This window comes from Anomalospiza imberbis, chromosome 1, assembly GCF_031753505.1.
Source record: "Anomalospiza imberbis isolate Cuckoo-Finch-1a 21T00152 chromosome 1, ASM3175350v1, whole genome shotgun sequence".
Lineage (NCBI taxonomy): Eukaryota > Metazoa > Chordata > Aves > Passeriformes > Viduidae > Anomalospiza > Anomalospiza imberbis.
The window spans coordinates 133,369,233-133,396,217 of record NC_089681.1 but is presented as its reverse complement, the minus strand read 5'-3'; the positions used below and the strand labels follow the sequence as shown (position 1 = coordinate 133,396,217).

Genomic DNA, 26,985 nt, shown 5'->3' with positions numbered 1-26,985 from the left:
AAATTCGCTATGACAATATCTAATCTATATAATCTGTACCCTATTAATAATTATTTTTTCCTCAGGTTGCAATAGAGTATTTAATGTATTTAACTTACTTTCGTGAGGAAAATGAGTGAATTAAACATCTAGAAAAGATATTGCAGTTGAATATCAAACCAAATTTTTTGTCAGTACATTTAACTGGTTTAGAATATTCTGTGTTCATCATAATAACCCAAAAATTACATTTTTGGATTAAAAACTAGGAACAAATAGGACTCTAGTTTTAGGATTAGAAGCCAAATAGTTTAAGTAATTTTCTCTTTTAGAGTGCTGTAGTAAAAATTTGTCAGTGGAATCTGGAAGGGAAATAAATGTATTTGTATTTTAGGTGAAATAAATTTTAAGTAAAGTAGATGGTTGTAGCTGGCCATAAAGTCGTAAAGAGTCAGATATAGAATTCATACAACTTTTAAAATCCCCAAAACAACTGTTCAAAGATGTTGGATGAAGATAATAATAAATATAATTAATTCTAAATTGTAATTTTATATTGTGTTCACTTTCATTTCGTGCTGTTTTTTAGCAAAACCGACAAAAACATGAATATGAATAAACACTACAAACAGCCTTTTCCTATATTTTTAAAGGCTGATAACACTTAGAAATATTTTACTGAATTTTCTGGGAGATCATTTAACACCCTATTTTATAATAAACACCTTTACTTTCATTTGAAAAAGTTTTTGTTTGAAGGGCCTACTCTGGAATTACATTTATCAAATAAATTCTTTTAAGTGTTTATGGTCTTGCAGTCCTAAATGACCATTCCAAAAGCAGTCTGGGGAAGCTGATGTCATTTTCAGAACATCAAAATTGTCTGCTCTGCCAGAACAGGACTGGTTTTTGCTTTTTGTAAGCTATGAGGCTGCCACTTACCACGTCACTTATCCAGAGTCAGACACAGGCAGGGACTCTATGGCTTGTTTGAGATTTGGCTTCTTCTCCTCTCCTGTTGCCAGAGCGCTAAATTATGTGTAGTTAATATTTAACAACTCTGTGATGCTTTACTATGACAGTAATGTATTAATGATCACAAAAGCTTTTGAGCTATTACCCAGGATCCTCCAATTCCTGTACCTCAGTAAAAATGATGTTCTAAGCAGTACCCACAATCTCTTTCTTGCAAAAATATTCCCTGTGTTATTGTCTTTTAATGATGTGAATGGATGTCCTGTTGACTGCCCTCTTTCTTTTAATGCTGACTATAGAAAATAAGACATCCTGAGTTCCTTTCATTTTTCTCAAGACTGTGATATTTGATAACTGCTTGCAGACAAGGCTTCTGGAGTCTGTGCTAGCCTATGGCTTTTTAAAAATATATTGCTATTTCGCAGTTACTGTGAAGAGGAATGAAAGCCATACTCCTTTTTTTTTAAGGAAAAAAATTGTCCATGAGAGACTGACTTTTGAAATACAGATATTTAGAACCCTCAGAGAGGCCAGAATGGACCTTGGAAGATAATTTGCCATGAAAAAGAATATAATGGAATTAATGGATCCACCATTCCTCAAAATGTGAAGAATTAAGAAGGTCTGAATCACCAGACACGTAGACCATGATGTACTAGAGACAGTTTGCCAACTGTTCTTCCGCTGTCCTAGCTAGTATTTCTCAAATTCCCTCTTCATCTGCTATTGGATTTATGATGGACTTAAAACAAAAAGACCTGCATAACTATTATTATTGCTTGTTCATACAAATCAAGAACTTTGGACTGAAATATGAGATAGTCCCTGCCTAAAAGGAAACCTCACATAAAACACAGGATTCCAGTGTCCCATAAGCATACTGGACATTTTTTTATAGCTCCTTTCAAAATGTCTTAGTTTTCTCTGACATATGCTCAACAGCTATGAGATCTTTTGTTGCAATTTCATTCTAAATCAGATTTTAATTTCTTATGTTGAAGTTACTCTCAGGAGTTATAATTGCATGATTCTGCATTTCCCATAATAATGTACTTCAGTTTACATGGTGGATACAATATAGTTAGTGTTAATTATTGCTAACTGATGAAATGGTGTTCTGAAATAACGATTCTTTAAACAACCTTTGTCTAATCATGACATTTATGAATTTTAGTTTAAAATACATTATTTTATAAACTGTAGTGTGTCAGTAAGTAGTCATGAGAGTAGTAGTCATGTCTTGATTTTTTGCATGATGAATAATTAATGATACTTAAACACAAGATCAGTACTTTTGTTGGCCTCCTCTCCATAGTTTTTTAAAGTATTTGAAGATTGCACAGTTTATATCTTTAGAAATTAGGTTATGGAAACTTCCTAAGCTGTAACATTCTGAATTTACTACTGAATCCAAGTAGTTCACAGCTTCAATTCTAATGAGGTCAGTGAGCATGGCAGATATTTATTAACACCCTCTGTGAATTAGGCCATACTTTCAGGTTGTTATTTCGACAACCTAATTATATCTGGGTTTGATATACCAATTTACTAACTATTACTGACTCCTATAATGGATAGCATGCAGACAAACTGCTGCTTCTGACAGAACCACTGAGAGCAACCAGCCTGGTAGCTCAGACATCCGTGAAGGCAGGCTAACTGACTAGTAAAGGACAAGGAAAAGAGGGAAAAAACCCAAAAGAAATGAAGAGAAAGTTACTTTTACAAGAAAAAATGCCAAGATGCCTTACCATGGTGTTTTCTACTATTCTAAAAACAGCATTTTTCTGTATCAGATCTCATCATCTTCAGTCTTCAGGTTAGTGCTTTTTATATTGCTTACAAAATCTGAACTATTCCCAGTAAATTTGACTGTGCTATGCTACTCTTTCTGATTAGAAAAAAAAAAAACTATGTAATAGATAAGTTGGGAATTTTTAAATGTTCATCAGAAGATAGTAGTTTAAAAGGAAAACTTTTATATAGGAAGGGTTACATGTGATGAATGTCTCAATGCCAACAGAACCACATTTTTCAGTTTGAGATTTTTGAAACAAGGAATCCAGCTTTGTGTTGAAATATATTTAATATTGAAGAGCCACATAAACTCTGATAATGATTGAAAATTATAGATACTTTGATATGATTGGCAAAAAAAGTTTCCTTACCCAATTTTTAACATTACGTTTTGCATGAAACTTTGGGATTTAAAGAAAAAAAATCCTCCTATTCGGGGACAGGAGCATTCTTGTAGTCAGTCTGTCTGTAGGCAGTCAGTTCTGCGCTGTAAAATTATTACTGAGGTTTTGCTAATGTTGTATCTGTCTAACATTCCTGTACTCTTCTGTTTGTTTTCTCTACTTCTGCGACTGCTTTTTTACTGTCTTCTTTAGAGACCATCTCCTTGCTCAGTACTGTGGGGTGGCTGCAGATTTCTGTACCTCATATCAACCTCCCTGGGCAGGAGGTTTAAGTTCTCTGACACCTGTTTTTGCTGTCAAGTAAACAACTCTTGCTGGCTGTATTAGGTTTAATATTCTCTAAACTTCCACTATGACTTTTTAAAAGTATTAGGGAGACCTAGGATGCAAGTAGTTTGCAAGTAGCTGAGCAGTGTCTGCCACATGCGAGCACATAGGAGCACCTGCATTACATGGGGTGCTTTGTTTGGAGCTGGGTGCTGGGACATCTGGAGGAAGCATCTGTGAGAGGCTCAGCTCTTTTGTGGTTTTATTTCAGAGGCAGCTTGCACAATAGAGAGGTGCTTAGGGGGACATACCTTGCAACAGCTGAGCTGATCTAGCTGTTCATTGCTTCCTGCTGTCCATGGCCTTGGGTCCTGCCTCTGTCCTTGCACTATATTTGATCTGATCCTGGCTGAGCTCACCAAGCCAGCAGAAGAACAACCTAGCTGAGAGGAAGGAAGGGGTAGCAACAGTGTTAGGCTGTCTCAGCCAGCTCATGGGGAACCAACCTCAGATATGCAGTGGGCACCAGGGCTGGACTGCCTGTAATCTCCTGGAGACATATCCTCTCATGACTCCTGCCAAATTCTTTCAAAAATATTAACTTCAGCAGAGAATGAGGTTCAGCACATCATCTTTAAATGTCTGCTAAAAGCTTGGCTGTCATAACAGTCAAGTTACTTTTCTACTCTTTGTGCCTCTTTAACATTGTACCCTCATCACATCTAACCTGCCTTACTTGTTGCCAAAGTGTCAAGATTCGTGTTTCCGATTAGCCTGTGATATGGGCCTTCTTTAAATCTCTTACTAAATTCTTGGCTAGCAACAATTATGTTCTGTTTATGCTGCTGTTGGGCAGGATGTGAACTTCTGCAGAATTAATGTGTTACTCTCCTTCAAATCTCTCCTTAAAACTGTTTCTCAAGTTGCTTATATGATTAATGCAGTGCTGGGCTGAGCTCATCTCAAGAACATGGGAAATAAAGAGGAGAAATTGGAGGGTTTGTGGTTGCTTGAAGAGGTGTATTAAAATCTACATCCCAAAATAAAAATTGACAGGACAAGGCCTGAAGAAACTCAACCTATCTGAAAATTTGGCTGTGATTTTAAATGGGGACAGACTATATTATTTCTAGAGGATTCTTGAGAACAACATTCAGTTTAAATATTTCAGTGATGGTGTGCAGCAGCCAATATCTGGGGAAATTGATAGAAAACAAACAAAAAAAAAAATTATCTACCCAGAATTTGTAATCAAAGCAACCTCTTTAACACTTTCTGGAGAAGGCTTTAAAAGGTATCGGTTTTTATCCACCAGCTTTAAGAGAGCAGTAACAGTTCTGTTTCCTGTAGTTCCTAAAGTTGTATTTCCTTAGCCGGGTGTTACACTGGGAAGTGTCAAAGGGGCTGTGCCGTTCAGGCCTGCAGTTCAAACCTGTGCACATGGACAGCACATGGGGTGACCTGAGTCCCCAGGAATGTCCTGTAGGCCTGCATCTCCCTGTGTGTGATTGCATCACTCTGATATGTCTTCTGTTGCCTGGGACATAGCTGAGGATTTCTAAGGGAAGAGCAAAAGAAAGAAGGAACTGAAAACTGTGGGAAAAGCTTTCTAAACAAAGTCTGTTAAGCCTGCGTCAAATGGAGCAACCTGTGGAAAATACCACAGTAACAAGGCAAAAAAAGGGGAAGGACTTCCATATATGTGGATGACCATGATTCCCATAAGCAGCTTGATCTGTTTTGGGTGAGCTCATTGTAATGGCAGTAACAGAGAGATTTATGATGATGCTGTATTCTGGTTCTTTTGTGCCACTCAGAAAGCCTACACCTTTCCACCTAATGTATTGCAGACACTAGAATTAAGCACATAGTAATCCAAATCTTTATTTTTACTTTGTGTTCTCTCACATTATGATTAGAGAATGTTGCTATTTTCTTTGTGAGTTATATGAAGTCTTTGGAGTGAAACTGTGACTTGAGGTATTATTAGAATAGGAAGGATCCTGTTAAATCCTTAGAAGTGTATGATGTGTGTGAGAGTAAATGGAGTGGTTATTTTACATGTGGTTCAGTAATTGGCATGTGTTGCAGTAAATGGCAAAAGTACCACTGAGGATATATTTTTTTATCATGGATTATCAAGGTTCTGCTGTACAAAAGAATGGAAGAGAGTTTAAGTATGGTATTGATAAAATGTATCTCAGAACCTAACTTTTAACTGATTTTTTTTCTTTTTAGCATAACATTTCCTTTTAAGCTCATAGTTATACGATGCTGTCTTAAGTATTCCGTTCCTGTTTCTACATTTTGACCTTTTTCTTTCCCAGTTCTTTTCAAAGCATATCCTGATCAGACCTTCTGCAGACCCCATTGTCTGCAGCAGAGAGTTGATACTTGCTATCATTCTTTCAGCTGCTTCTTTTTCTTGGAGGCTTCCTGTCTGTTTGTCTTACATAATGTTCATTCATTTTCCTTGCTCTTTTCTCTGAGGAAGCCTGTAAAGATGTAGTAAGAGATATATGATACATTTATTCAAGTAGATAATTTAAAATGAATATCTGACTTGCTTGGTAAGTGGGACAAGAAAAAAAAAATTTTTGATAAATCAGAATGCATCTGGTAAAGTCTTAATGCAGGGAAAAAAAAAAAAAAATCTACCTGTACTTCTGGGAGCAATGGTCAGCCCTCAGCTCCATCACCAATAAATCTGGCTTCAGTTAAATGAATTTCATGTTCCACCACTGTATTTTATTATTCCCTTAGGTTAGCTAAAACCATTGCTTTTGCTGCTGCTGCAATCAATGATGTTATAGAACTTTATTCTTCTGACTTAGCCAAAAAATTGCAGTTAACTATGTGTGATGGTGATGAAAAAAAGTCAAACTCTTTCTCTGCATCATTTAATCTCACCTTGAATTATCTGTATGTCATGACAAACACAGTTCAGACATTGTCTCTTCACTATTCTGCTTATTTATATGATTCCCAAATAGCCTTCCAAATAGACCATCCTCTGAAAGTTTCTTCAGTATTCTTTGTTAAAATTGATAGAAAATAATGATTGTTTTTGAAGTTTTTTGTAGAATACTATAGTATTCTTTTAATGGAAAAAACACCCAGCCCACATGGAATTATTCAAGCAAGTGTCTTCAACAGTAGTATGTGCTGATATTTATGCTCACATGTATGATACCTAAATAAATGACTAGAAGATAATCAGCAAAGCTAATCCTTCTTTTTGTTTGTATAAAATCTTTTTCTAATACTACAATTCCTATCACTTCCCAAAGTTTCTCATGCTTTGGAAGAAATTCTTTATTTTTGTAGATTTATGTTTTCCATCATTGCAGGTAAAGTAGCAAATGGCTTTGTTGAGTCAGTTTGACAGAATTCTCTCAGCTTGTGAGAGACTGATTGCTAAAGAGGAAAGCACATTTCAGACCTGCAGCTGTCGCTTGTCACAGAGGCAGGAGCTATGGGTTATCCTCCCCAGAATAAGCCAGTTGACTTGGAGGTTACAATGAAGCTGACCATCAGTGGGCTTGCTGCCTTGTGCTGACAAGGGATGATTGATAGGAAATGAGAAAGATCTTTTCTGGGGAGAAGAAATCAAGAGCAAAAGGTTCCTACCAGCCTCTGCTTCTCTTGGGAAGAAGAAAGGGACTCTCAGGGTGTCTGACCCTGCCAGGGACCAGGGAAGAGCTACCAGCCCTTTGTTGTTGCAGGGCAGGCTTGCTGCTGGCTGATGAGTGGCCATTGTTGGCTGGAGGTACTCCTCCTATTAAGTTAAAAAGTTCAGGCTGTGCTTAGTTTTCAACCCATAAAAGTAATTTGCTGCTGGTGTGAGGAGATGAGGCGCTGTTGGCTTCCACAAACTGGCCTACAGTTCATGCTGGTGGTGAATTAGACAAAATGTATTAATTCCAGCTTGATCGCAGAACCTTTGATTAAATTATGTTTTTCTCTATTTTCTCACAAAGGGCCACATCTGCTCATGTGGAAATAGCTTGTAACAACATTCAAACATAAATTATTTGATGAACTACTTAGGACTATTCACTTAATGCATGATAATTCTGTGAATATGTTAATGAGCGGCAATTCTCTGATGATTGAACTGCTTTAGAATGTCTTTCTACTTATATGTCATTAGAATGAACTTGGCCCTTCTCAAACATCCATTATTCATCATGTTCCAATGCTGCATCTGACTGCATATCACTTTAATTTCCCTCATTTAACAAAACAATCTATTAATTACAATAGTTTGAAGCATGTTTTCTAAATAAGAAAACCCCTAGTTAATATATAGTGTTAGTTATCTTTACAAGTATAGTAGAGCAAAGTGTAGCATCCCAAATTGTAATTACACACAGTGCATTTGAATATGCTAACTAAAACTAAATGGAAGTTTTAAGAGGAACCTTTGTTGAAATCAATGATATTGTTAGCTGGAGAAGCAGGATTAGTAAAACAACTTGCTGAAAGCACAAGGTTGACCTTTCTTTCTGAAATAGTTGAGCAAAAATTTTCTCAGTAATCCATTTTTTTGACATGCATTTCTTGTCCTGACAACTCAAGAAGCAGAGAATTATGGAGTAATACTAGTGCATATATGAATACTTATCATAAATATATTTTTATTGGATTTTCCTGCTTTTCCCATGTGTTTTTTTCATTTTACAAGTCCTTGGTCCTTTCACACAATGTGAACCCCATTAAATCTTATGTTAGATTTGCTCCTTTTTGAATCTATGTGTGATGGCTGCTGCAGAAGTGGCCCTTCCCAACAAGCTTAAGAGATCTATCCCAGGAAGTGCTGGACTGCTGAATGACTCCATGTTTTAAGATTTTTTAATCATGTGCTGCATAAGCTCTATCTCCTTTAACCAAAAGACAGTTTTTGGAAGAGGAGATAGACTATCAGCTAAATAGACCACTTGAAAAGTATCAGCAGAAATACATTTGTTTTTCAGTGTAGCTAAATGAATTCCCCATTGAGCTGGTAAAATTCTGGCAAATAACAGTGGAGATGGGCTAATAACCTCCATACAAGCCAGAAATCTTTATTTTCAGAGAGCCTGAATCTTGTAAAATATGCAAAAATATGTGATGACTAAACTTTAATTTTTCTATTTTGAAAACCACTTCAGTATTTTTAATTTTGCTTTTAAAATGCTTTTTGGCCTTTCTAGGAAAATAGTCACTTGTTCTGGGCTTATTTCTCACAGTTTTTTGATCAGCCACGTTTTTAACACATTTTATTTCAGTGGGTTCCATAGTAAGATGTTTGGGCAGATGTGGGAAGTTTATGAAAGCTTTTCTAGTGAGCAATAGAGTTAGAGATCACTGTTGGTTGTATTCATGCTTTCAGCAGCTCTTGGTACAATAGAAGTTAATATATTATTGATTAGCATACAGAAGTGTTAAAATGTGAATAAAATATGTATTAAAGAAATGGGACAGTTATGTGATAAGAGGAAAATACTGAATAAGGTGGACTTCGAAATATATAAGTAGCGTTGATCTCTCTGTGTTGGACTAAGAATGTTGATGGAATCAGAATAAACTAAAAACTTGACTGTGGGCTCACTTCTTAAAATTTCTGCCTCTTCCTGTGAACCACAATCATTCTTTGTTCATAGTCTAATAAATAAGAGTTAGTTTGCAATGAGTTGAGAATTAATTACAGTGAATTTCAAATGAACCATTTCAAAACTGTATTTGCTTTTTTTCATCATTCATTCCCTAAAGATGGCAGCTTATGGGATGTATATTTAGTGCCTCATCTATGTCAGTACCAAAATTGAGTTAGTGATGTCTTAAACTTTCATAAACCTCTTAATGATTAAACTTCTAATGGTATGTTAAACTTTTCCTTCCAACTAACCCTGACAGTGTTTGTGGATATATTGCTATAGCTTTGGCTAAATTTATGTGTAAATCACCCTTTAAAAAGCCTTATGTTCTTTGTGGAAATAATTCTGAACTGTTTTGTGTGGAGGAATTAATGCTATTAACAGTGAAAATAGTCTACCATTTCTACAAAATGTAAGGGCTGTTTTAAAATATTAATTAATTAATGTGTGTATTTTTTTAATGCAGCCCCTGTTCTCCCTGGAGCTTATCAACAAAGCCAGACTCAAGGATATGGATACATGCACCAGACCAGTATGTCATCCATGAGGTCCATGCATTCACAGCCTCATTCAGCAAGTCTGGTGAGTATTGAATTTAAGGGAGAATTTTGCTTGGTAAGCACCATCATCAGCTATTGTGAAATCTCTTAAATATGACAGAATTAAACCCTAGAGTTCTATATTTGGCCTATTTGACTGTCTTTATCATAAATGTAACTAGTAGTCCCCATGTGTATAAAAGATTTGTGACTATGGGCAGTGGTAAGAACTTCTATATCAGAATACATTAAAAAAAATACGATATTCAGAGAGCAGAGAAATAACTGAATTCTTTACCTACTTACCTACTTAAAAAAAACAGGAGATGCTTGGACAGTGTTTCACAGGCTGAATTTTGATGTTATGCTCTGCGATGAATTCATGCTCCTAGCACTGCATGAAAACCAGTGGTCTCTTAAGATCGCCCTGTTGGTTTAAATCAGTTTCAATTTTTTTGACTTGCTAATTTTGTGCTAGCAGGCTTTATGCCTACCTGTATTAGTTCTGCTTGTGTAGAGCTAGCTCAGACTCCAGATTGCTGTGCCCTTTCTAATTGCGCACAGCAGTCGTGCACCAGCTCGCGTAAGATCCAAACTGATTTACATTGGTTGGCAACTGAGAAGAAGCTTTTTCATGAAACCGTGGCTGCCTCATGAAGTCCTCAACTGTGGTGGATGGGAATATAAAGCTGGAGTGAATATTTCATTTTCAAAGTAACTGGTCATGGAGGGAGAGAGGAATGGTATTCAGCTGGGATTTTTAGGAAAGTAAGCTTCTTTTTTTTAACTCCCTATTTAAAAATTTCAGTTTTAATGGTTATCATATTTTTAAAATCATATTGCTGCCTAGAGATTTTCTAGCTGCCTAGAGATCCAGCCACTGTTTACCTTAAAATATTGTCATTTTGAATTTTAAACTATTTTGAATATATGCACATTTACTACCTCTCTGAGTCAGTCACCTCTACCTCTAAGGTGACTAGTACATTGTCACCTTTTTTAGAGATGAATAAATATTTAATTATGAACCAAACTTAGATCTTGCTGAGCTGAAAAAAAACCTTTTTCAAGATTAGATGAAACTTGTATTTTTTTGTAAAACTGAAACTCCATGACATTTTATGTTGTAAAGGTCATGATTTTCTGTGTGGCGTGAGTAGTTTCAGGCTTGTCAGATTCTCAGCTGTCTGGGACTGAGGGAGCTAACTTACTGTAAAATCTGGGCTCCAGATACCTCCATCATTGAGTGAGTCAATAACCTGAGAAACTCTTTAGACACCTGCATGACAGCTGTGAGACAGCTGATAGTGGAATGAACCATTAATTTCCAAGGATATTACGAGGCACTTTGGGAGCTGGTTGCTTTCCAAAAGAAACAAAATCCAAAAAGTGGAAGGCCTGGAAGCCTGGGCTTTGCCAGCAGACATGCTAGTCATTGGGGAGCAGAGCAAACAGCCCTCAAATCCAGCAGAGAGAAAATGGAGAAGCCTGCAAATCTCAGAGTGCACTTACCAGCCTTTGCAGCTTTGTGGGCTGAGAGATGACTACTGTTTCCTAATACCTCTGTGTCCCAGTGACTTACCTGACAGGCTGTCAAAACAGTGTCATTTCAGTCATCTTGAGGATCATCATTTGCCTCTTCTTCCAGAATTGGGAATGTGAAAGTAATAGGAAAAGGAAGGGAGTGATGTTAAAGGATTTTAAAAGTAAGATTGACTTATTTCAACAGATTTATTTTCCCTGTTGTGAAACTGTTTTCACTTGACATCCTTGTAAGTGATAATATTTTGTCATGGGAAAAAATGAAAACAGCAAATATCATGATTTAAACTCATTTTGCTGTTAAAAACTGAGTGGATTTCCCTTCAGAAAATAAACCCCAAGCAGTTCCAGAGAGAGGAAATCAAAGACTGCTGGCCTGGTGCTGACTGCTAACTTGACAGTCTGGTGAGGAAGACAGTGTGATCTTACCACCCTGGGGTGATGATTCTGCTCCATCAGATGCAGTTAGAAACCTGCCAGGCTCCCTTGTCTTCCTATCTTAAGACTAGAATATTTTCATTAGCCTGTGCAGCTTATCCAGGTGCATTGCAGATGTTGCTCTCAGCTATTGGGACAACACAGAGTGGTCTCAGAGTGTGCCTGGGGGAAGCCCCTGGCTGGGGATGTGTTTAAGTGTAACAGACTGAAGGTTGATGACTGTCTTAGAGCACTTTTAAAATGAGGTGTGGACATGCTGTAGGAGATCTGATGAACCTATACAATGTTGTGTGCTGTTTTCAGCTGCCTGTTCAGTTCTGGGCTTGGAGCAATACTGCCAGAGATGCAGTGTTGTCTGGCTAATCACAGAGGGAGGAAAGATGAGAAGAAAGTTCCTGGGGAAGGAGACTCGAGGGAAGGAATCCTAGTATAGTGACCTCAAAGCCTGAGCAGCTTTTGAGGCTTAGCTAAAAGCAGGGAAGGTGATAAAGTCATTCATCAGTGCCTGAGTTTTGCCAGGACATCTCTAGGGCAGAAGTGATTAAGATCCCATGGGTTATATCAGGGCAGAGATGATTGCAGAGTTAGCTGCTCTAGTACATTTACTCCTTTCAACTGAGTTGTTGTATTGTTATCAAATCTGTCCCCAAAATGCATAAGTTCATTTTATAATTGTGTTCACTGGTCTCCTATATTAAGAGGCAGAATTTTTCTAATTTCTAAATTTTCATAATATGGTTTATTTAATTTTGAGCTCTGTTTTGTATTAGGCATGATCCTAATGCAATCTTTGGATAGGTCTTTTTTTCCCTCAAATAAATTGCATTATTTTTTGCGTCTTAACGTTTCCTTGCTTTCTGTGAGCAGTTCTGCATAATGGGGCGAATTAAATTGTTGCTCAGGGTACCAAGTGTTTTATAACAGAAAGCCCTGAAGGCTGTTTTCCTATTTGGAAAATTATGGGGTGTTCACCACACACAGTTTGATATCCAAGAGTGGTAGGAAAACAAAACCTATGCTTTGAGTTGGCTTTCCTTGATGGCTGTTGTACGTGAAGGATGCTGCAACTGTTATGCACTTTGCAAGGAGCCATCCATAGAACTGGTGTGAACTGGGGTGAAGTGGAAATACACACCTGTCAGCCCAGAACAGGCTGGGGAGCTGAGAACATATTAGCTGGATTTCAGTTCTTCATATGGACAAGTCTTACAGGTCTGTCTAAGCAGTGGGTGTGAGACAGACCTTTGAGGAGGTGGGAGACAAGTGAGTTCGGACTATTTTCCAGAACTCCAAACTTACACCTTCTTGAAACTTAGTACCAGCTAAACTCACTACCGAGGAATACTGAGAAATAATTCACTGAAATTCATTTTTAAATCCCTGCTTTGAGTCCTTTAGGCATTGTAATTCTCGATTATATAGCCCAGACTACATTCTGCAGTGATAATTAGGCATTAAATGCTAACAGGATTATTATGGAGATTTCTCCTGACAGCCTTTTAGCACCTAATTAGGTGTTAAGGCCATAAATTTAGGTTTCTCAGCAGCATTTAGGACCCTAATAAATTCTTTTAAAGTTTGGAATTGTGGGCTTGTCTTCACAACTCTGCACCACAGTGATGTAGACAAGCTGCTCTTTAGGACACAGCAATGGTATGTCCTTTGCCGTGGTGCTCTAAGGAAGAGTGAACATCCTTCTGAGTGAGCAAAACCTCTCTATTTTTCCAATTTTATGTTAGTTTAATAAAGTATTTAATCTCTTCACCAGTCTTTTCCCATTTGAGGGAGACCTATAAGGATGTCTTTAGGCAAAATCCATTTGCTGCCTTATACCAAATATAGACTTGCTACCATTTTTCTTAAACGGACACTCTTCTGAAATAAATTGTTTAAAGGGCTAACTGCTGCTGAGTTTGTTGTAATAGCATATTTTTCACTGCTAATTTGGAGTTAGTTTCAAGGCTCAGCAGCGAGATCAGTTGAAATAGTTGGAAAAAATAAGATTCTGAAAGGCAGAGAGCCTTTTGACAGCTAGTTGTCTACTTTATGACTATTTAAGGATTTTTGGTGATGATAGGACCCAAGAAATTACTTACTGTCATATAGTGCATAAAAATTTATCCTTTTTAAAATTGAGTTCCATGCACACTTGGAAGACTTTAAGGAACCACTAGGAAAACACATACCTCTGGTTGAGAACTGCTCTTGGTCACAGCCTGTAGGTCAGCAAAACTACAAGGCATGGCAGAGAACAATAATATAGCACAAGACTCAAATGCAGTTCAGGGTAGTCTTGTCAGGAAAGGTGGTCTTCAATGCTTTCCAGTGTTTAAACAGGAGCTGAATTCTCTGTCCTGTTTAATTTGCACTAAAAGTATATTTATAGCATGGGAACAGTAATGAACAGTTGCCCTATAGAGTCTGGATTAAATAATTCCGCATTTCCAACATGTGACAAATGGCTTGCTCACTCCATGTGGTGCAATCTCCACCTTTTTAAAAAATAGTTTTATGAAATACACTCAAGCCCCCTTATATATGATATGAACTAAAACTAATCCAAAGTTGTTTTCTTGAGCAGAGAAGTTTGCTGGCTTTTAAAAGGCTCAGACAATAGTACTAGGCATGAACTCACACATTGACTGTTTTGCCTTTTTTTTCTCTCTAAATTATTGTACCAGAAAAATTCAGCTACATATGGTAACATAGCAAAAATTACCGGAAGGGAAATTGGATATTATCAGTGATGCTTGAACTGCTTTTGACTTGTGTTAAGAGCCAGGGTAAGGAAAAGAAAGTACTCTTGGGAATTTTAAAATGAGCTAGTTTTATTCTGCTGTTAACATACAAGGGGAGACTGTTCTTCCTGAGTTTGAAAATCCACTTTGAATTCCAGTAAATGATGGCATTTTATTGGTTATGACTGGAAACAAATACTCTATTTAGAAAAATAGAGAAAAAAGCTGAAAGCTTGTCTTATAGTGGGCGGGCTTGTGGAGAAATTTATCTTAGCTTATGATGGTACTTTGTGTGCTAAATTTTGTCTGAATATGAAAATATAAGTACTCATAAAAATTATTTTAATAGAATTTTTTAAATCTTGTCTTTCCTTTAGATAATAATGCATTGATAATTCTTAATTCGGGTAAAATCCTAATGAAATGAAGGACATTCAGTGAGATGGAAAAGTTAATGGCCTGGATGAAGACTATGTTTCTTCTTGTAGTGAAGGCACAGGAGAAGCTATTTGTGAATCATGCAAATAGGGAGCAGAAGCAGAGCTAGCCAGGCTGGATGTAATGAACTGTTACTAGTGAATTAATGAAACAAGAGAATATTTCAGTATGCAGTGAATGGCTTGAAATATGTTTGTTTGAAGCCATAACACAATGTGAGTTAACAAAATAATTATTTTGCTACTCAGAACAAGGGCCTGGATTCACTGTATATTTGACAGGGTGTAGAAGGGAATACTGTTCCTTTTCAACAGGTAACTTGTGATTTCTCTCTCTGCTTAGCTCCCTCTATTCTTTTTATCCTTCTTTTCTTTGTGCAAAGAGGAGTAATCAAGGGATCTCAGGTTTAGACTTGAGGCTTTACAGTCTTGTTTTCTTTCCTTCAACAGAGAACATACAGAGCTATGTATGACTACAGCGCCCAAGATGAAGATGAAGTTTCCTTCAGGGATGGTGATTATATCATCAATGTGCAACCAATTGATGATGGCTGGATGTATGGTACTGTTCAGAGAACTGGGAAAACAGGAATGCTTCCAGCAAATTATATTGAGTTTGTTAACTAATTTTTGTCTCTAGTCCTTTGAGCTTTATTATGATTTACTTAAAATCTAACCTTTTAGAAAAAAATCAGAAGAATCTTTTAAGAGTTCATGATCATTACTTTATCACTGATATAACAGTTTGCATTTTCACTCAGAATCCATTTCAGAGTCCTTTAAAAACAAATAAATAAGCCACAAGAAGCCCAGAGCTTTGAAAACAGCATTGCTTATAATAGTGCTCTCTCAAAATGAAACACATATATTGAAGCCTGGTGTTGCCAGTCCTATAAAAACTTCGGTCAATTAACTGTAAAGGGGTAATGCCTTTTCCTTATACCTGAAAGACGTTATAACCATAAAATTGATTCACTGCTTATGGCACTCTGAAGTCACAGGAGGTTAACACACTTGTTTGAACACATCTTCAAATTATTAGGGAAATGTTAAATGTTTAAGCAGTTAGCTTCCTAATAAAAATAATATGTTGAGTAGATAATGCAGTCATTTGAAATGAAGACAAGTAACATGCCAGTAAAAAAAACCCCAATAAAACCCCCTACTGCCCAGCAGCCTTACAGTAAATATGTCTATTTTGACAGCAAAAATTTCCTGACTCTTGCCTATCCACATTTATTCTTGGATTACCCATTTTTTCTTATTTCCAAGTGATCTATTAGCTTTGCTTCCATCCTAATCCATCAATTAGACCCAGGTCTGGATTCATGGTTCTTCAGTACTTTTTCCGTAGAAGATTCCTTGCAAAGACTATCTCAGATATAAAACCTGTCAACTCTTCTGTTTCCTTGTAATAATACTTAACATTTAAATAGAAACTTTCATTAGGGCAACGTACAACCAATACTTCATGTTAGCTCCTTTACCTTCACCTGTAGTGCTGTAAATAAATACCCCACGTGCGGCCGCGGTGCTGCGCAGCCCCACAGAGCCTGCAGTCACATCCCGTTCTCACCACAGGTAACTCGCTTAATGGCTGCTTTGCTGATGAGCTGATGTCCCTCCCCTGCTGCAGAAACACTTGTGCCTCCATCGAGCAGTGGAGGAGAGCTCTGGTTCTTGTAGTGCATTTCAGATCAATGGCCTATTGCTTCAGTTTGCTCCCAAATTCTTGGTGATCCAACAGGGGGTTGTACGCTTGCCAAATGATTAATGATGGAGAAGAGTTATGTTTTCTTTTAGTGACTTTTAATCTTTCTCATAACTGACATTGAAGGGAAAGCTAACTAAGCAAAATCCAGCATACTCTATGCCATTCTGTTTCAGTTTAGCCATCTGTTGAAAACAGTAAAAATATTCTGCTGACAAACATTCACATGTGCTATTTGGTGTCTCTTAACTTACAGCCAGAACTGAGAGACCCGGGTCTCAGTCTATGAAGTTGGGAGAGGATCAAACAGCTGGTGACACAGTGGATAGTAAGAGGGGTTTTGTCAGCAGGGTTCGGTCACAGGCAACTTCTGTTTGCTTTGTATTCCCTCACAGGGAGAAATTGTAGAAGGAAGGATAAAAGAGTTAAAGACTCATGTGAGAAATTATTTATGTGGATGCAGAAATGTGTGGAAGGAAGAAAATGTTTTTCTGATAAAATAATTTGTGGAGCTCAGCCATGTGCTAAGGAAGTTAACTTTGGAGTAGCCCTCAGAATATTGAGTCTGCACTGGCTTTATTTAATTTCTAAAATTTTTAAGTAGAATTATATATAGAACTTTTAGACAATTTTGTACTTCTCATCTCACATAGCAGGAAACCCTGCAGTAACTATTTAAAAATTAAATAAGGAAGACAATATGGATTTGTTATGTCAACTGAAAGTTGTCAATGCAAATCCCTGTAAGTTCTATTTTTGCATACAATTTCCAAAGCTTATGCAATTTTATTTTGGGTCTTGCTAACACAGGGATGATACCAGCTGCCAAGCAGAATGGAATGACTGCATTAAAAAAGAAATTTAAAAATGTCAGTGACTGTGGAATTACTTGTGCTTTCTTGTCAGCAGCCTAATTTCAAGGTTAAAGCTGCCCAGGAGTATCCAGCTTCAAAAAAAATGTGTTTTAAAAGTAAAATTCCATAACTGTAAATATGCAATTTGTATAGTTGACTGCTGTGATTTAAAATTCTTACAAGTTTTGCATAAGGAGCCGCTCTTGCAGCAGACCCTTGTGCATTACTGGTGACACCCACAGGAAATCAGCAAGTCAAATAGCTTTTTTAAAGGCTGATGTGGTATGCTGAGCTAGAAGCTCTAAAACAAGAAGTTTGCTTCTGTGTTGGTTTTCATCACTGGCCATCAACAGCAAGGAGAGGAATTCCATCTTTTGCTTGCTGGCAAATTTTTCAGATGATGCCTAAAGCACAATTGGCTGTCACTTGCTTCTGTGCTGCTCTGTTAGCTGTGTAATGCTGACAGTAAAAACAAGGTGTCAGTTTGCTAACCAAATAGGAATAAAAAAGAAATATAGAGAATATCTATATGGCATCAAGTTGCAATTTTTAGTGACTTATAAAACAGAGAGTCTCCACCTATAAATACAGTCATTCTTCCTAAATGAGGAGACAGCTTAGAGTGTTGAGTACTTTATATACAGAGGTAAATCAGAAAATGAGCATTTAGTGACATTAGAGAACTATGATATGCTTAACAGTAGAAATAAAATTTCCTTTATGAATTTTGAATATTCATTAGCCTGGGAGAGCAGCTAAAGCAATTTGCAAAAATAAAAGGTTAAGAAAACGAAACAGTATGTGAATTGTATTTCTCTTGAGAATGGTATGTCAGCAGAATTATTCAGATCTGGTTTAAGTTACTTATTCTTGTAGTCAACTTTTTTGTCACATATGCTTAGAAATTCATATTTATATGGAATGCTTCCTGCTTTTTGATATAAAACAAATTTTAGCATAATCTTGCAGCTTTGTTCTAAGCAATGCAATCAAAGGCCCAAAATTACCAGAATGCAATTATAATTTTTTTTTATAAGAACTAAAATTTGTAAGGCAGGGAGAGTAAGTCACGAGCTAAATTGTGCCAGCGCACGTTTTTCAAAGCATATGTTGGAGACTGTTACGCTTGGTGTGACATAGGGGTGAAAAGATGCTTAATGCTTTCTTGTCACCTTTAAAGTTTATATTCATTTTTAGCACAGCATGATCTGTTCTTTCTTCCAGTAGTCAACATTTTTCTAGGGAAAGGAAAGGGCTTTTAAGGACTTGAATTTCTCAAGCTGTTCCAAAGTTTAGGTTGGAAGTCCACATGTTCCCATTTTAGAAATAAAAAAGTCTGTAAAGAATGCTCTAATTCTTGCTAACACAAGTATAAATGTAGAAAACAACATAGACCATATCCATGCATACATACAAGAACAAATTGGTGCCTTGCTTTTCATTACTCTTTCTTGCCTGGCTATCTTCATTTTTTAAACAAAGCTATGTACAGGTACTGCAGTTGTAATTTTTCATTATGGAACATTAGCATTTAGTCTTGATGAAACAGGGTTTTCTTGATTACATTTGACATACAATAAACTACTTCAGCAGACTGGGATTTGATGGAGAATCACCTCCCATGGATTATGTTTTTGACAAATGTGTCCCTGTCAAGTGTTTCTTGGGGATGTGGAAGGTCTCCAATACCTGGGAAAGCTAATAATTCTAGTTTTTATTGTACAGTGACTGCATGTCATCTTGTACGATGAAAAAGAAATTACAAATTCAGAGGTCTTTGGCAGAAGGTGGTACAGGGTATAAAATCACAGATTTTTATTAAGTTAATTAATACTCCATTTAAAACATAGAATATGCTTTAGTGAGTAAAAGTTTAAATAATACAATTAAACAGACAGAAGATGCTGTTGAAAGGACTCCTCCAAAATGATGTGCTGGCAAATGCAAAGTACTAGTGAGCTGTAGAAGATTAAACCATTTTGCAATGCTTTAGTGATTTTCTCCAGCTTTATGCCATAGGAACCCCATCTCTCCTTTGGAAAGAAAACCTGAAAGCTCTATTTCCTAAACTGCCTGCACTACAACAGTATATTCAAAGGAATTTCATATGCTTCTTGTGTCTGATAAATAGAATTTGCATATTGTACTTAAGTTGTAATCCAGTTGTTGTTGACATTTGTTTAATTATTATTATTTTAGGGGGGAAAATAAGCTATACTGTAGCATTTCAATTGTGTATTTAATATTACTATTAGAAATTGCTAGACCATTGGAAGACAGCAATGACTGTATTGACATTGATTAGCATGATGTGGAAAATCTCTCAGCTGTTTGTTTTTGCAATGTGATATAAAAAGCAAAAATGAACCGCTGTGCAGTTTGGCTTATGTTTGCTTTAAAGTGTGTAAAGTTTTAGTTATTTTGCAAAACTGTACTGTATTTGAGGGTATACAGTTATGAAGGTAACAATTGTTTTTCAAAGGACAGATAAACTTACTCTTGGATCATATGATGTATCATCTTAATCTGGCTTTTGTTATGCAGAAAGTTAACACCAGCTATTAAAATATATTTTAGTAGAAATGCTTTAATTCCTGTTTCTTCCTCTACACTGTGAATATTTAAGCTTTGGTGGACTAGAGCAACATCATGCTGCCCAAAGTACTAACCTATGCAACCTAGTTCACATTTTAGTTGATGTCACAGTGGATGTAACATAACAATTTATTTTGCATAACATTAAACTTCATTCAAATAAAATATTAAACCCAGCACTATGTATGTATTATATTAATAAACAACACTCTGTAAAGCTACCATACCCATTAGTATAAGCTCTCAAAGATATTGCTTTAACTAAGGAAGCTTTGAATTTTCAGACTTAAGTAGACTATTTAGAACTATTCATCAAGCTTGACCCCAGAAAACAGTTCCCTAAACCACTGTATTATTTCAGACATGCCCTCTCCTTAAAAGGTTTGCCTTTTTCAGTGTGCATTTGTAACCCTTCCACAGAACACCAAGTTACATTCCATGCTCCTTGGTTTGTTTAAATAAGCAAATAGAGTAAGTGAAGGAGGTCCACTGTTTTGATTGATACTGATTTGTTGTCTTTGAATGGGAGTTTGATTAGGTATACTCTCAGTGCAGCACTAATAAAGAAGATTGCATTGCTGACTTCTTTAGGACAATTTTATAATACAAATGTCATCTTTATTCATTTACACAAGTAAATTATTTTTAAAACATTGTAAGAAAGTTTAAGTTAAAATAAATTCCAGAAGTATTTTGGAACGGCTCTGCCTGTAGTTGAAGAAGATTATTATGCTTAGGGACATGATTTATTTATTTGAGTGTTAAATGTATGCTACAGTGGACTGCATTAGAATTTTCATATTCCTGTCAAGTGTTGGTTTGAAGAAGGTTGTTAACAATGTATGAGGACAAATGGCAGCCACAAATGGAGCTAATTAGTTCCTCCTAAGAAGTGACATGCAGTTGCTACCACACTAATTTCTACTTAAGAAATGTGTTAGCATTTCATATGAAATTTAATTGGTTACAGAGTTGTGATTCCATGTTCTGTAGTGCTTTTATATATTGAAATGCTGCCAGTATAGAAATATCCAATCTTTATATATACTGTAGCAAACAGCAGTTTTCAATAAGATAAAGATTTAAGAGTGGGCAAAACGGACTTTAAGCACTCGGTATGTGTTTTATTTGAAAAACCCTCCATAATTTGCTAGAGGTACTGAAGTACTTTCCTGTCTTAGTGGTCCCATAGAATATAATTATCAAAAGTATCGATGTACTGGAGCATGAAATTTTTGTGGAAACCCTCCATTGGACAACTCAAAGAGTTTCTAGCTGTCAGTGCTCTTAGGTTGCCCTGATTTCTGCTCTGTCTCAGAACTGGGTTCTTGATTTTCTCTGGTGTGTTAATTAGCAAGAATAAGCTAATGTACCATAGAGTTCTCTGTACTGAGGGAATAGCTGCCCAGCGCATGAGCATTACCTTCTCTCCCTTCTCCCACTCACACCACCAAGCCCAATGTTTCCAGTACTGTTTTGCTGTGACTACCTCTCTCATCTTTCCATGACGCTAGCTGTGGGACACATTAAAGTGATATCACCAAATGAGCCAGATGTTTTTTTTCTTCCAAATGATCTATTTTTATCATCATTCTTTTGGTGATTCTATTTATTGCACAACCTTGAAAAAAAAGGAAAGAAGTGGCATGAAATGAGTGGAAAGCATGGCTGAAGTAATGAAGATTTCTTACTCAGATTTTGATGCAGATGTTAATACAAGTCAACCATATGACTGAGGGCACCATCTGAACAGCTAACCTGCAAGCTGAGCAGTGCCCTGTGATATGCTTGGTCTGTCTGTGTGTGTATGTCTGTGCTGTAGTGTCAGAAGTACTCTAGGGTAGTGTGCAGATACATCCTCCATTTTTTGAGCAATTAGTTGGAATCCCAAGAGCAAGCCACCCACTGGCATATGGCATTCATGAAGACAAATTTATCATTTGAGAAAATAAGACCTCGTTACAGAGGAAAGAAAATGTCAGTGGGTTTAAACTACATCTTTTTGTGCCCAGCAGTAAGGAAATCCTTTGTGTGCAGTCAGAAGACTAAGCCCCATGACACTGCATCAAGCTCTTAACTCTGAACTGTGTTTGGTACCAGAATGAGATGATGCACCACAGAGCTCACCTGTTCCACAGATTTGATACTGCATGATGTGCTACTTGCTGGGCATTGTGCTTAACAATGACAGCAGAAACTGGAGATTCATATTTATACACTACATCCTAAAAAGATCCCAAGATGTCCTTGATTTTATATATTTTAGGTTTTGTTTCTTTCTCACTTGCCTGCTGTTGATAAAATCTACCGTTTCCCCCAAATGGTGTTACATTTCTATTGGCTCAGTGATGAACAGTTCTCTCTGAAGACTCATCTTTCCCTGGCTTTCCTTTCCTGTGGGTACCTGTGGCTGCTTCTGAAATAAGCTACTGATTTCAGAAAAGAGGGAGATTACATTTTTTGCTGTCTCATCATTACCTAAATCAGTTCTTCTTCATTCTCTTCTTCAGAGCATTAGCATGTTTTTTATGTTATCCCTGATTTTGGGGTGAACCTTTGCTTCAGAACTCATTCTGTCTCCATCTCAGCGTTAGAGTGAAGGGCTCATACCACCTCAGTGCAGTTTGTTGCTCACTGTGGAAGCTGTGTTGGATAGGCACTGTCCTGCTCACCAGAACCTTTCAGTTCCTAGCACTGCTTGTTCTGTATTCATCAGATGGGATCTCTCTGAGATGTGACTATCTGTACCAAACCCCAGCCTTTCTATAAATAAATATGTCATTTTAAAATAAACACTTTTTCTGACTTACAGCTCCTCTGACACAAGATGACATTGACATCCTCCGATTTTGTGGCTTGTACTGACATTAGGAAATATGCATCTAAAATGTGTTAGATGAATTATGCTCTAAGGGACTGTTTAGGCAGCCCTTGGTGACTGCAGCTATTATACAGTGTGGATATCTCAAGTTAAATGGGATAAGTGGCAGATCAGGTCTTGCTGGCAAGTGGTTTAACTGAGAAATGAGTTTATGTGTTTATATGAGTGACCCAGCTATTCAAGAGACTGTCATTTTCATTTCTACTCCAGCAGTTCAAAACAAATAGAAGAATTAGATGACAATTATTCATAGTTAACTACTTAGCTGTGCAGCTTTAACAATTCATTGATCAATATGGAAATAAAGAAAGTTAATCAGAAAATTTTGGCAGCTAGGCATTTGAACTGATGTTCAGCATGCTTGTATTTCTAACCACTATTTTCCCTTTTTCTAAATTTATTAAAAATAGTGGGAAAGCTCTGCCCCTCACAGCATGACTAGCATGCTGTTAGAAAAATTAATATTCAATGGAAGAATAGATTCAAGGGTCTTGTAAGGCCTTGGAAGACAATTTTTTGCACTTATGCTTTCAAATCTTAAAGTTACCAAAACATTAACTGCTCTCTTGCATTTTCTTTCAGCCCCTAAATCCCACTAAAATGGTTTTGCTCTACTCTATGTTCAGCATTGCATTCCCTGTAGCAGTTACCTTTGTGAGATGGAAAGAAGACCACAAATATTGTAGTACTTCAAGTAACTTTCTCTTCCTACGATTTTTTCATTGCTATGCAAAGTAACATCTGCAAAATATCCTTCATTCCAAGGCTTTTTCTTTCACCCTAAAGAAACATATTTTACAAATGACATACTCCCTGTTCAAATGCCACTGGCCATGATGCTCTGTTGCACAGCTGTGGTTGTTATGAGAGGGAGTGCTACAATGGCAACAGCGAAAATCTTGATGGTAGTGCAAGCACCTAGCAAAGATTCCTGTGAGATCTTTCTCAGCTTATCGCTCCTTTGAAAATAGTAGCCATCATTGCAGTACCAGTGCTTTGTGAGATTAGTAAAATTATAACTTTGCAACTTTGTTTATTTTCCAGATGCTATAAAGTCAACAAAGCTGCAGCTGCTTTTGGACGGGTTGGTTTTAATTGCTGATCTGACTTGTTTCTGCTTATGTTTGTGTTGGTATTCTTTTTATTTCAGCTTATGGTATGATGGCTAAGCCAGAAGGACACATCAGTTCCTCTAATCTGAGGGCTTTCTGCCACTCTACAGATGCATATTTTCTTATTTTAAGCCTTCTTTTTCCCAGCACTTTGTCAGAGATCAAGAATATGAACAGGACTACTCAGCCTCCTACAAGAAGGCCAGAACTGTAATCTGAACTAGTATAAAATGAGTCCAAACAAGGACATGGGCACTCATTGCAATCAAAATATTTCTCCTACAAGTTGATCCATGAAGCACACACACTCTTGTGCCCCCCAGTTTTTCCTTCTCTAAATACTGCTGATCTAGTGACCATATATTTTAAAGTTAATTTGATCACTCTTTGGGGAAGTTAAATAAGAAGAGATTTTTCACATATTATTGCAACATGCTTTAACCCTGATCACCATCGTAGGGAATCTACAACTGGATCAGATCTTCACAGCTAAATAAGGTAGGTGGAACAAGATTATTTAGTCTGTGCTTTAGTGTATTTTAAAGGGTATTTTTCATTTAAATTCTTGCAAATATGCAGTGAAGGGTTCTGTACAGGATGAAACAGCTTTATATATCTTTAGAAAGCAGTGGTGTGAAACCATGGATCATATCAGAATAAAGGGACCTTGTTCCTTAGTCCAGACTAAGGTATCTTAATCTGCTCTATTTTTTGTTTGTATCATACTGTGTGTTCAGCTGGGGCAAAAACAAGGTTGAAGAGGCAGATTTTATAATATATTTAGATTCAGAACCAGGAAAATGAGAGACAAGTAGGTTTTTCAAATTACAGGTGAAATCTGAATCTGATTACAGAGTGATGTTGGAAATTTCACTGAACATTTAACCACTCCAGTGTACTCTATGAAATCAGTCATCATTCTTTAATGAATTTAATGTAAATAGCGAAATGCTTACTGAATTAGGGATTATAAAATTTTGTTTGCACTTCAACCAGGTATCAAACAACTAGGCTAGAGCTATGCTGACTTTTTATCCATCTTTTTAGTTTAAGGAATATTTAATTAAGCTATGTGAAATGGGACATCATCAGTGAAATGGATATCAATTCTGAATTCTTGGGCAAGATATTTATTCAAAATTGCTTTGATGGTGAGAACAAACCAATTCTGGATGAGGATTTGAGTTACTGGATGATTAAATAGTCATGCTCTGAAAGATCATCTCTTCTTGATTTTTTATAATAGTATCTCAGATACACCCTCTCAGCAAAGAGTTCAGGACTGTTAACATGAGTGGGCATTGATGACTACCTGTGCCATCCTCAGTGAGGGGCTTCAGCTTGGAGATGTTTTTGACCTTGTTTTGGCTTCAGTATTTCCTACCTGCTGTCAAGAAAACTTGAAGGGATGACATACAGCACATAGCTTTGACTCAGCACGTCGTGTGTGTCTAAACACGTCATGGGTCATATTTAAATCATGTTGTGTGGAATGGGTGGGAGAATGCTCATATTGGCCTTGACAGATAGAAAATCCTCAAGCAGAAATGGGACACTTGGAAAAGGTGAGGGCCAAATCCTAATTTTGCTCCACCTTTGTTAAGGGCTTGGTTCTCCTCACAAAGCTCTGAGGAAGTAACATTTTGCCACTGATGTGCTGGTGTTACCTTGCCTCTACTGTATAAGCAGGTCTTGAGTCCAAACCTTCTCAGGGCAAGTCTGGGTGCCTTGAGTGGCCTTGAGGGCACCTTCTGCAAAACGTGCAGCTCAGCCCTGCCATTCAGCATGGGCTCAATACCCACAGATTCTGAGCCCTCCTTTTTTTTTTTTATTTTTATGTAAGTTGTTCTTTCTACTTCAATGCATATTTTTGTCTCAACCACCAGAGCAGCAGCTGTGGCAGGAGGGACACAGGGATCTGTTACCTTGGAGGTGGGAGTGCAGCAATGGAGGTGGTGTAGCCAGTGTGCCAGGAGGGAATACAGACCCGGGGGGGCGGGAGGAGCTGCTGAGCTGGAGGTACCCCAGAGGTACCAGGGCTGTGATGGATTGCATTAATTGGGTGCTGAGCCCTGTCACTTACTTCTACATGTGGCCCGTAGGAAGGGGTAGTTGATGTTCAAGCACTTTCTCCTAGGTGGATATATGAGCAATTGTGATGAATATTTTTCACACTCTGGAGTCCAACTACAAAGCCTGGAGGAACAAAAGAGGCATTCCTGAATTCAGGGTTTTTCTTCAAATCAAATTACACTCAAAAGCATTTAATGCCTTCCTTGGCCAACCATTTTCCAGGTGTGGTAGGTTTTTGTCATGAAAACCAGCCTTGATAGTTTCTTTCTTGTTGCAGGGCAGAACAAGCTTCTCTTGTTCTTTTTTTATCTGGGCAGTTTTCTGCTGTGATGAGAGCAAAGGTCTGTTTGTGTGGTGTAGTGAAGACATTCAGTAACTACCACTGGCCACAGTAATTTGCTGCAATCCTACTGATACGCATATGTTTGATAGTTATGAACCTCTTCCTATTTTTCTAAATCTCTCTGCATTTTTAGAAAAAATACATCCAGTAGCTGAGACGGAGATATACAGTGATATCTTTTCTTTTTCTGTCGTACACTAAAAAAGAAGATGAGGAGCAAAATACCTGCATGTGAGGTTTTAATACAGCCCTTCAGAGCTGGATGAACTGTAGTTGATTTGCAAGAGAAAAGGCAGTCATGTAGAACTGGCACAAGGGGGCAGGTGTGCACCACTGAAAATTCTTAATAGTTTGTGTTTATGAATGATCACAATTAGCTGCAGGACACAGAATGGTAACTGTCTTGTTATGGGCATAAATGGCTATTTTAATTGTGTTGTAAGAAAAATTGTGCTGTGCATTTAATTAGAATGAAACCTCACATTTCTACCTTAAATCAAAAGGGCTTAACAAAATAAATGGTTTACAAAATTTGATTTCCAGTATGGTTCAACAGCAGAGACAACTAGAGAATAAAGATGTGTTTCACTAATTCTTTTTACTGGATCAGATGAGATGAGCCATTTAATTATCATAATTCAAGACTTGAAATTTACACATA

The 26,985-nt window shown here is 37.1% G+C and overlaps 1 protein-coding gene across 3 annotated transcripts in view; it reads left to right on the top strand.

Moving 5' to 3' along the window:
- The window catches only part of NEBL (nebulette), a 251,854-nt gene extending 231,763 nt beyond the window's left edge, over positions 1–20,091 (top strand). For all 3 annotated transcript variants that reach the window (XM_068212600.1, XM_068212607.1, XM_068212616.1), the window contains 2 exons: positions 9,528–9,643; positions 15,206–20,091. In XM_068212600.1, the coding sequence (XP_068068701.1) occupies positions 9,528–9,643; positions 15,206–15,382 (293 nt within the window). In that variant the 3' untranslated portion in view covers positions 15,383–20,091. The remainder of the gene's footprint in view (positions 1–9,527; positions 9,644–15,205) is intronic.
- The last annotated feature ends 6,894 nt before the right edge of the window (positions 20,092–26,985 follow it).